The 12,222-nt window shown below is 34.4% G+C and overlaps 1 protein-coding gene and 1 long non-coding RNA gene across 4 annotated transcripts in view; one reads left to right on the top strand and one right to left on the bottom strand.

Moving 5' to 3' along the window:
- LOC111086646 overlaps positions 1–8,027 on the top strand; it is a 105,914-nt gene extending 97,887 nt beyond the window's left edge. Inside the window, exon 3 of the long non-coding RNA XR_002611381.1 lies at positions 7,731–8,027. This is a non-coding gene — a long non-coding RNA (uncharacterized LOC111086646). The remainder of the gene's footprint in view (positions 1–7,730) is intronic.
- Positions 3,479–12,222, bottom strand: part of LOC106462947 (protein FAM46C-like) — an 18,721-nt gene continuing 9,977 nt past the window's right edge. For 2 of the 3 annotated variants that reach the window (XM_022390343.1, XM_022390342.1), the window contains exons 2-3: positions 8,218–8,288; positions 3,479–5,467 (exon numbers count right to left, since the gene is read on the bottom strand). In XM_022390343.1, coding sequence (XP_022246051.1) covers positions 4,253–5,467; positions 8,218–8,265 — 1,263 coding nt within the window. In that variant the 5' untranslated portion in view covers positions 8,266–8,288 and the 3' untranslated portion in view covers positions 3,479–4,252. The remainder of the gene's footprint in view (positions 5,468–8,217; positions 8,289–12,222) is intronic. The other variant, XM_013922916.2, reaches the window with a different exon arrangement.

Below are 12,222 nucleotides of genomic sequence, written 5' to 3'. Positions count from 1 at the left end.
CGTAAGTAACTAATAACTTTAACTTACTTACTTCTAACGTAACGTAACGTACGGCGACGTTAGTATAAGTAATACTACTTCGTACGTTTACTTACGTGTGTGTGTGTGTGTGTGTGTGTGTGTGTGTGTGTGTGTGTGTGTGTGTGTGTGTGTGTGTGGAGGGTTATATAGAATCCTTCTTCAGATCAGCAAATTAATCATGCATTTGTACTGGAAGCAAATTTAACTCCGTATTATTAAAATGGTGCTTCTCATATTTAAATAAAATGAACACTTGCGAAAGCGAAAAGTGGGATATACCTTAACACCATTTTAGTGTCAGTGAAACTACAAAATGTGGAAAGAAAATTAAAATTAAGCATTTTCTTGTGAAAACATTGTTTTGGCTTACTCTGTGCAATGTCCTTGGGATTGAGTACTCCAACTAACCTAGTTGTAGAATGCTGTTCCTGTATAGTCACGTGACACACAACAAAGGAAGCAGACATACCGGTTTCCGCTCACTGTTGGCATTTCTTAACAAGCTGTTGGGAACATTTTTCGATTTGCTTTCTCCTTTTTTTTCTTTAAAAAAAGCTTTCTAACAACAATTTTCTAAAATTATTACGAACCGTTTAAAATTACATTCCATCACAAGGCTATTCCCTTCGTGCTCAGGTTGTTAATCTAATTTCCCTTTATCTTTTTTTTTTGTATTTATAAGGAGAAAATGTCACGATAGGACATTATTCATAGAGGGCCAGAAGGAGTCGCATCTGATAGCTTTTATTCCAGTTTTAGCCACATGTAAAATAACGATCTTACTTTCTTCATGAACCAAACAGATTGCATTGCAGAAACTTACCGTAGATATGACAAAATGTACTTCTTCGCACTAAAAATGTATTTCTTTGTAATATACATTTACTACAGCTCTTTCTCGACACCTTGAAAACACATTATCACTATATTTGTTTACGAATAGTAATTACCAGATTAGGTTATTATTTTGCGAATTTACAACTTTATACTGTTTGAACTGTTCTGTAATGACGCTCCAGTTATCATACAAAGAAAAAAAAAACCACCGTGCTTTATCAGGGAACTCAGAAAAGAGAAAAACAGACGATAGGCACTTTTTTTTTTTTTTTTTAGAACTTACCGATTGAATGAAAAAAAAACATTTTTTATATGGGCGATTAAGCTCGAGTTGCCTAAAAATTTTATCCAGATTAATATTCAACTTAGCATTTCTAAAAAGAAACGATTTGATAACGTTCTTCGTATCAGTACCACGTTGACTGAGGAAATAAGGAATTTTTGATTTGGACAAGGCGCATTGTAAAATTAATCGTTCGGTGATTTTACAGCAAAATAATCTATTTATACGCATTGGAAATTTGGTAACATTTTAATATGACAGACGCATTATGGAATGTTAGGAGTAACCTAGAGAATCATAAGGAACAGTTATACCCAAAATATATCCAAGTGATACATTTACACGTTTCTTGGATAAATATTGACCGACACCTGAACCTTATGCTATCCAGGGCGGTATCGCATAACTCTTTAGGTTACACATTAAATTTAATCTGTAAAAGTTCAGGTGGGCGTGAAGGGTGATACCAAGCCAGTTGTAGTTATCAGTATAATACAGTAAGTTGAGAACAAAAGTACACTGACGTCTACGCTAACAATCGATGTTAACATAATTTTGAAACAGTTGAAGATAAGCTAAAATTCCCCTCTTAAAGTACATGATTCAGTGGATGAAACTAGGTCAAACCTTAGAAATTAACGGTCAAGTGGTAATAAAATTGTTACAGACACAAACCCAGTTAGGCGGTCTACTGTAAGAAGTAAAAGCAAGGCCGTTTGAAAACAAAGCTTTTGTTTGCGAATATGAACTACATAAACTGTCCCTAAACAGAGATCTTTATTGATAGAAGTTAATAATATTATCACAAATATATTTTTTCTTCATAGCTAAATAAAGGACTATTCTATACTTTGAGATTCTGACAACAAACTGCTACAAAGTACAAGTGTCGTTCTCAATTTTAGGCTTAAGAGTGAGTTACCAGCAAAAGCACTATGTGCATTTCTTCTGTTAACCACTGAATAAAAAATAAATAAAACTTTACATGCTGATATTAGATTACTTGAAAGAAAGAAGAAAACCTTACACATCTAATGAAGAACTTAACTTTTAAAATACTAAATACTAGTGATTTTGTGATCAAATTTGAAGTTTATTCTATAAGTCACTTTTCTTTATACAATTTCTCAACTTCATGTAGCCACTGAAATAAAATAACCTTGGCCAAGGTCATACAGCATACAAACTGCAACAAGGTTAATGTTACTGAAACCAGTGAATCTCTGACTTCTCATTTCCTTTAAGTTTTTACGTTTCTATTCTCGTATAACATTCAATACATATAAAATTTATTTCTCACAAAATAAAAAAAATACAAGTTCTATTAACACAAATATTAAAGGTGTAACTAGCATTTTTCACACTCAGTATATCGCAAATATAGAAATCCTTTAATAGAAATGGTAAACGAAATATGTTGAAGTTAAAACAAACAGATGAATACTTTCTCCACGTTAAGAGTTTGTTTGAACACACTTCTCACAAGAATTAACAGTGCTTTGTTAACAGAACAGTTTAAAAACAAGAGTATGATACCACTAAGCCTAATAGTAATATATGGCCTGGTTACAAGTCTTGTGAAACACTATTCTTTGCTATTTGAGCTGCGAATTATTAAAGCCAGTTGATGATTAAAAGTGATACTTAATAGAACATTAAATACTAATTAAAACATTAATGAATGAAAGCTACACAAGGATATATGCCTTGTAGTCCAACAACGATAATAGTAATTTTTTATATTTCATACAAACTACAGATTGCGAACATTTTATTACACAAAGTGGTGGAGTATACAACGTCTTCATCTTACAAGTTTGTGTTCACTTCGGATTAATCTATACATTTTATAAAACCATTCGTTGTACATTAAATGATTAATATAACACTACACATTGCACACTTCACCTTTTTCTTAAACACAAAATATTTTAACTTTTTATTAGTAGCGGAATGGTGCATTTAGGAATTAATTTTTAAGGAGTAGACACGAAAACAAATGGTAAGAGTTTTATTTGGCGGTGCTTTGTATTGTGTATAGCCTGGTTTAAAGAAGAAAATAAGATGATTCTAAATGTTTTAAAACTTATCGCATGGTAACTTGTATGGCTACACAAGGGGTAGATTTTCTGATCGGAGCTGCGCAGACTATGTATACCTAATATTATTAGATCGGTCATAATATTGTTTTCAAATGTCTGGTAATGTTATCTATCGTGATTTTCTAGAGTACTCGCAGTGTGAAACGGGAGAATTCAAAATAACTACGTGATTTGACCTTTCCAAAAGTTCAGCAAAGTATTACTAAAGTTATCAGTGTGAATATTTGCGTTTAACTAAATAACAAGCTTCAATAATGACTGATCATAAAAAATAAAGAACTATAATATGGATATTATTAAACACACAGTTATTAGGAAAATGCAGTTAAAATATAACAAAACAATGAATTCAAGGTCTTGGCCAATTTCACTCAAAGTCAAAGATCAACGAATACACATACTCCACTTTAACTTCTAGTTCTACTACTAAGTTCGAGAGCCGCCTAATTCAACGAATAAACTGTAAAGCTAGAATAATTATACATCCTTCCTTTTCAAAATTCTAACCAACTCTTTTTGCTGTCTGTCCTGAAGCATCCAAATTAACGAAGCGATTGTTTTTAAACTTGGAGAATAATATGTTACCAACAAAAATTACCAACTTTAGTCGGATACTCATTGCATTATTGTTTTAGGCCTAATCTGTTTGCATAAATATCGTACTTGACAGCTCACAACGTTTTCACAAACTAGGCGCTTAAAAATAAAATAAAACCAGCGTTTTTTTTTGTTTTTTTTTGCTTTTTTTATGAATGGAATTATGAATTAATCCCCTTTTACTTACGTGGTTAAAAATCTCCTAGAAATGATGGAAACAACCCTCTAGCTTAGCTTTTTACCCATATGGTATAAAATATCGATTTTTAAATAATCAGAATCCGACACCGTGCAAATCGTTAACTTGGCAAAGAAAACCTCCACTTTCTACAGAAAATTTCTACATTCTGTCAAAAGGATCAATCATCACAGAATCACATTTTCATCTTACCGGAACTTCCCCAGTGGAAGATCACGCACAGGGCAACCACCCACATGGGTAGCAAGTGGGAACATATGGTGAGAAAAAGAAGCCGTTACCAAACACAATTTGATGGCCGGGGGATGTCAAGTCGTATGGAGAAAGTTGTGTTTTGGCTAACGCCAGGCTCTGTTCTTGAACGTACACTTGGTAGGCCAATTGTTCGATCAATGTCAGAGTTTGTCGCCGCTCATGCCCCATGAGACACACCGTACTCTCGTCCACAACCCTGTGTAGGATCATCAAATAGTCATATTTATTATGGTCGTCACCGATGAAGTGATTCGCAAGGTAGCTCTCGAGTTTATTTTGCTGTTGCCCAACGTCGCTGAAATCTATAAAAAACCTCGAACACATGTACCTTTCCAGGGACTTTATGTCTTCTGGCAATGCAGGTTTGTAATCTCGAACAAGAAGGTTACAGTATTTCAGTAACCCTCCACCACGGATTTCTTCTGGATTGCGAGTAGAAATTAATTTCTTGTGAAGATGGTAAAGAGCTTCCTGGAAATCTCCGTAAACGCTTTCTGCAACAATGGTAGGATAGAAAGTATCACCCATTGGCATTTGGGCGCAATCGTAGAATAACAACAGGGAGTCCAGTATAATCTGGAAGGAATCTACGCTAAACTCAAACTGCCGCTTCATGTAAGTAACAAACTTAAGTTCCATATTCCGCCCTCTGTTGTTACTAAGAGATATTAGGCTCCAACGGTCACTATCCGCAACTTTAACCATTTTGTGAACGTATGCTTCTTTCAAACTGCAACTGCTTATTCGAGTTTTACTAACTCCTTCTGGTAGGAAATCAAGTAACGAATCTAATACAGCTCCTTTTACTCTCTCATAATCTCGCTGAGTTGACAGTTCAACGGCAAAAATCAAATCCAGATCGTTATAAGAGGAATTTTCAGGGCTTAGTACATAACTTGCTGCCCCACCATTAAGCCTTATATCTTTCACGTGTACAGCATCTTGTTCCAGCTTGGCCCGAACAACCCGCACGAGATCTTTCAGCTTTATTTCCAGAGTGGGAAAGTTGCCTCTTCCGTGAATGGGTACTACCTCGTCCATAATGTCGTGAAGTCGCTTGACCTGTTCGTAGCTTAATACAGCAAACCGCTGACCATCGGTCGATATAGTACTCAGAGCATCCATTCTTAAACGGTGACAAAGATAATCAGATCGAACAGCAAGGCTTCCCCACTACAAAGTGCAAGAGAGAAAAATACAGATTTCAGTTAAAGTACACTGACACAGTACTTTCCTACTCTACGCACCATCAACTACACAGCTGAATGCTACAAACTTTAGCGTGCAGCCTGATTTTGGTCCGTGGTGATACGCACTACAGCGCCCCCAGTGGCAGGTTCCCTTCACTTAGGTCTAAACTATTTCGTTTTATGGGTATTAATGGACAAATATTAATTATTCTAATCTATATATTTCGTGAAATATACGATTTACCAGAAACATGTAAAACTTCTGTTTGTTCTTGACAAAATGGCAAAATATGTATATATATATATATGCATATGCAATAGCAAACAAATAAAAAATAGTGTTACACTCGCATACAATAAATAAATTTCTACTCGGTATGCGTGTCAATTCATTGGAAACTTGTTAAACAGCCTGTTGTTGCTTAGCAATACTTACGTCAATCGTCGTGACAGTTTCTCTGTCACAGCAAAACACATGGAAAGGAGCCGGCAGCTTTATATGCCCGACACGTTTTTGTTGTTTTAGTACTAGATTATTTTCGCTATATTTCTATTAGGCTATGCTATAGATTAGTGAAACTGGAAGAAATACCACCAATCTGCCAATCGTCCAGAAACGTATAGTCAGTCAATCGTGCTCAAACACAGTTCTGCCAAAAGCAGTATACATTGTTTATAATTAACATTGAAAGTGTGATTTTAAAACTCTATGACCTAAAAAATACTAATAAAACTAAAATGATAAAACCTTAGAATAATTGCATACGTCTTTGAAGTTACGTCATTCACTCATAGTGGTACATGCAAACAACCTGTATCAAACTGTTATATGGCTACTGGCGACAGTTGCGTTCACTCTTATTTGTCTTACCTGTACACTACTTGTGTACATGCACATCTGTAATAAAAATGTTTTGAAGTTAATACAACGACAAAAAATTATAAACTTTACGCAATTTTCTATGTTATTGTACCGTTAATTTTACTCAATATTTGTGGGTGTTTTACATTAATACTTAAATTTAAGACGAATATCAAAACTTGAAATTCAATAACAGAGTATATAACATTTGAAAAGATGCTTACCTAGAATTTATAATAATGCAAACAAACCAATTGATAATGTATTAGCAAGTATTATACTTACTAGAATTATGAGAAACTGAACAAGCTCGCGAATACGCATGTATATTTCATTTTTTTATTATAAAAACAAGAGCCTGGTGGTTAGGGTATTCGACTCGCAATCTGCGGGATCGCACCCGTTACAAAATATGTTCGCCCTTTCAGCGGTGGGGACGTTATAATGTGATGTTCAATCCCACTATTCATTGGTAAAGAGTAGCCCAAGAGTTGTCGGTGGCTGATGTTGCTTTGACTTCCGTTTAGTCTATAGCTTCAAAACTAGGGACGGCTAGTGTAGCTTTGCACGAAACTCAACATAAAAACAAGGGTTTTAAGAAATCCTGTCGCCATCTGGTGTATATTTTTCAAATCAAAAATATACACGAAAACTAACCACCCATACTTTTCGTCCATGAGTTCATCTGCAGTTATCCTTAAAATTGCGATACAAACACCTTGAATTATTTTAAAACCGTATTTTATCTAGTATTTGAATCTACTTTATTAAATCATGCGTTTGCAAAAGAAAAGTTTCCAAAGAGTTCTGGATGTTATAGCAAATTGTTCATGATTAAGTCAGGACCAGAGCCGGACCTAGGCCAAAATGTGGCCCGGGAAAACTTTGTACTCAGCAGCCCTACTTCTGTAAAATTGACAAGAGCTGCTAATTGCAGTGTTAACTTCTTAGGTTGGGTGTCCTGTGTGAGGGCATACGTAGCCCACCCCAAGGACCGGCCCCGGTCAGGACGAGTCGTATTTATCCGTTCTGGTCCAAGATATGTTCATAATACTTCACTGTTGGGCAATTAAAAACGTTAAAAGCGTAATAAGAAGGTTTCTTTGAGGTAAAATTGCCCCAACAAGCCCTATTGAATATATCTGTTCTTTATAACTTAATTTTAAAATTCAAGTAATTTGTGAACGACAGCAAATCAGAAGAATAGCCACAAGTTTTGCGTTGAGTTCTTTATTTTGTTGAAACACACAGGAAATTTATGAAAACCCCAAACGATTACAACATAATAGATTGTTTATGCTAAGATCCAAAATAAAAATAGCAATAGTTCAATATTTATTTTATGCTTGATTTATTGATTCGTTTTTTTTTTCTTTTCTTCTAGTTATATCAATACAAGAAATCATTATGCACTTTATATACATCACGTGATTTCTGCACACATACGCAGTCGCCATGGTAATATCAAACACTGGAAACGACTAGTAACAACCGGATTTTAAGCATCGTGTTCAATAAATTATTCTTAAAATGGTTCTTGATATGCCAACAGATAAAGGTTTCCGAATATATCTACATAATAACCGGGCTATAACCATTTGAAGATAAACAGTTTTGTTAAATACTTCTCGAGAGTAAACCCTTTTTTACGGAAGTAAACTAATAAAAACGTTCTCTTATATATTTCTTCTTATGTATTTATGACAAAGCTACGAAGGTTATCTGTCGCCGTCCCTAATTTTGAACTATTAACCAGAAGGAAGGAATCCAATCAGCAGTATTCTACTGCCCACCATCCATGTTAAGGGATTGACTGTCAGTTTTATAACGCACCAGCAACTTAAAATGCGGGTAATATTTAGTGGCGTTACGTGAATTCGAACACGGCTCCTCAGTTCCGGAATCCAGAGTTCTGCCATAGGGCCATCCTGTGCCTTTTCTCCTATATAAAGGTCAGAAAAGTCAAACACTAACTTTACACATAAAAAAGCAGAATAATTAAAGCATTATTTGAATGTACTTTTATTCGGTATACATAAAAAACAACAGAAAATCTCTTATTCATAGCCTTCATTTTGCACAGAACTTTATAAACAGATAATTCAAGCATGTTATTACAAATATATAAAGGGACCGTGAACTCCAGAGAATCTTAGAATTTGTTTTAATCGTTCAAAGTTTCGTCTTTACGCCTTCACAAGGAGCAAACAATTTCCGAAACGAACGCTATTACTCTGAGACCTTTGTATTCCTTGATGTGAATGATATTACAAAAACTGTATGCTTCTGATGAAGACGTATAGGCCAAACGTTGAGCAAATAAAACAACTTGTAAGATTTTCTGAAGTTCATGGTCGTTTTATTTACTTGTAATTATGTGTAATATGCTTCTATGAGTATTACACAAATTAAAAAATAATTCACATTCTTCTCTACAACACCTTCTTTGCTGCTAAAAACCACTGTAGAGGATTCTAGGAAATAGTTCATCAATAAAAAATTTTGATTTCGTTGTTTAAGTTTAAAACAATAGAGGGCTTGTTGAAGTCTCTGCAACTCATCTCTTTCTAAAGGAAAATAATTATACAAAACATCTCAATTTTATGTTTTAGAAAATTTAATATAGATGCCAACACGTCATGAGAAACACATATATAGGATGACTGCTAGAGATAAATAATGAACTTACTAAGAGAATGGTTAACAGCATATCAAATGGTAGATACTAAGAGGGATATTTATAATGTTACAATGAACATACTAAGAAAATGATTAATAGCAAATCAAATTATAGATACTTAGACGGACACATCTAATATTATAATGAACCTACTAAAAAAAAATGATTAATAGCAAATCAAATTGTAAATACTTAGATGGACACATCTAATATTATAATGAACCTACTAATAGAATGGTAGGTACTAAGAGGGACACTTCTAATATTATAACGAACACACTAAGAAAATGGTTAATAGCATATCAAATGGTAGATACTAAAAGGGACATTGCTAGTATTATACCAAAATACTTAGAGAATGATTAACAACATATCAAATGGTAAATCTTAAGAGAGACACTTCTAATATTATAACGAACATGCTAAGAGAATGGTTAACAGTATCTAAATGGTAGATACTAAGAGGGGCACTTCTAATATTATAACGAGCATACCAAAAAGGATGGCTATTAGTAGTAGTAACGTAATTTCAGGAAAATTCCTGTGGGGTGGGGACAAAGTTTTTTCAGCAACTATCGATACATATATGTATATATCAATAATATTAGATGTAATTATATTATATCCTGCGATGTCTGGGGAAGGATGTAAACCATGGTCTGGGGAGGCAACTGCCTCTTTGCCCCATCTTAAATAACGTCCCTGGTTATCAGCATATCTAAAATTACATCCTAACAATATAACTGGTGAAAAACATAGGAGAGCATATTAACAAGGACATTGCTTTTATCTTAATGAACATACTAATAGGACATATAATTACAGCGACTTGCCAAAGTATGGATATTTTTAAATTTTAAGTTACTCAGTTTTTGTAGTTTTGATTTTCCTGTTTCAATACGTTTTGTAGCACTAAAACTTTCGATATCACTATAGCTACTAGCTGTATAGGTTAAGTATATATCGATCCTTACTTGTCTTCATAAAATGTAATTTGTTTATTATACTTGTACTAATAAGATTAATGGTAGTATTAAAACTAGCATACTAAGATGATTAGTGCTAGTGTTATGTGAAACATACTAATAGATTCACACACACACACATATATATATACTAGCAAAAGTACCTGGCTTCGCTCGGGTTATTAGGTTGATAGTGTGTGTATTATGAACCCATTTTAGCATAAAAGTATAACCTATATACTTTTGTTGCTAAGCAACATGACATAAATCCATTGTTGGAACGCATTCTTACCAAAACGCACTGGCTTTTCTATATATTAGAAGTTGTTATATAAGGAACCAATTATTTTCTGTGTGGTTTTTGCTAGCTTGCCTCATTAAAAAGATGCGCACGCGCATGTAGATAACATAAGTAATACTTAGGTGCACACTCTCAGAGTCCACTTAGTATGGGTGCAAAATTTTAGGTTTCTAGGTTCTTTTCTCTTGAAGCTATGGTGGTCACAAATACACTGACACGCAAGTGCACACGCATACATACATATGTACGTGTGTGTTTGTCTTTGATTTGTATTCGTAGTATAAGGAGCCACTACTTTTCTATGTGGTTTTTCGCTTGCTTCCCTGATTAAAAGTTGAGAACGTGCATGGATAAGATAAGTAATAATACCCAGGTGCACACCCTCAGGGTCCACTTAGTATGGTTGCAAAATTTCAGGTTTCTAGTTTCTTTCTTCTTGGAGCTATGGTGGTCACATTTCTTTTCTATGCGTTTTTTCGCTAGCTTACTTCATAAAAAAGATGCGCACGCACATGGGTAAGTAACAATACCCAGTTGCACACTCTCAGGGTCCACTTAGTACGGGTACAAAATTTCAGGTTTCTAGGTTCTTTCCTCCTGGAGCTATGGCGGTCAAACAGACACAGAAACGCACGTGCGCACGCACACAGGCGCGTGTCTTTCCATGTGTGATTTCTATTTGTAATATAAGGAACCACTTCTTTTCTGTATGTTTTTCGCTTGCATATCTTACAAAAAGATGCGCTTGCGCACGCATGTATATAAGTAATAATACCCAGGTGCACACACCCAGGGTCCACATGGTATGTGTGCAAAATTTCAAGTCTCTGGGTTTTTTCCTCTTGGAGTTATGGTGGTCACATACACACACATACACGTCCTTTTATTATTACTTACCCATGCTCGTGTGCATCTTTTTATGAGGTAAGCTAGCGAAAAACACACAGAAGAGAAGTGGTTCCTTATATAACAACTTCTAATATATAGAAAAGCCAGTGCGATTTGGTAATGATGCGTTCCAACAATGGCTTTTATATCATGTTTCTTAGCAATAAAAGTATAACGTAATATTGTTGTTAAGCGACTATGTACTGAAAATATAAAATGACACGTATAAACTACAAAATTGAAAAAATATTTGTTGTTTTATGATTTAGAGGCCCCGTTAATTAAAGAGGATTAAAATCAGTTTTAAGTTTCAAATCACAGGACATGTTATAAGGGAGTATTATAAACAGGCCACATACCGTAATAAAAGACCAATAAAGGTATATAGGTTATACTTTTATGCTAAAATGGGTTCAGAATGCCCACACTGATACACTCATCTAAAATGTATCAACCTAACAACCCGAGTGAACCCGGGTACTTTCGCTAGTATATATATATATTTGAGCCGTACATGGCCAAGAGCTTAATGTGTCAAACTACGTATAGAAGAGTCTGTGGTTCGAGACGTAATATTGAACTTTCATTTGTGGACAAGTTATAAACGTGACAGTCAATCCTAATACTCAGTTCAAAGTGGTGAATGATTTACTCTAAGCTTACCAGACATCATTATACACTTTATGCACATTACTCTAAGCTTACCATAAATCATTATACGCTTTATCCACTTACTCTAAGCTTACCAGACATCATTATACGCTTTATAAACATTATTCTAAGCTTACCATACATCATTATACGCTTTATAAACATTATTCTAAGCTTACCATACATCATTATACGCTATATAAACATTATTCTAAGCTGACTAGATATCATTATACGATTTATCTATTTTACTCTAAGCTTACTAGACATCATTATACGCTTTATAAACATTATTCTAAGCTTACCAGATATCATTATACGCTTTATCCACTTTACTCTAAGCTTACCATACATCATTATACGCCTTATCCACTTTACTCTAAGCTTACCA

Source organism: Limulus polyphemus, unplaced genomic scaffold, assembly GCF_000517525.1.
Source record: "Limulus polyphemus unplaced genomic scaffold, Limulus_polyphemus-2.1.2 Scaffold1288, whole genome shotgun sequence".
NCBI lineage: Eukaryota > Metazoa > Arthropoda > Merostomata > Xiphosura > Limulidae > Limulus > Limulus polyphemus.
Note: the sequence above shows the minus strand (reverse complement) of the source record. Positions and strands in the feature narration are given on the sequence as shown.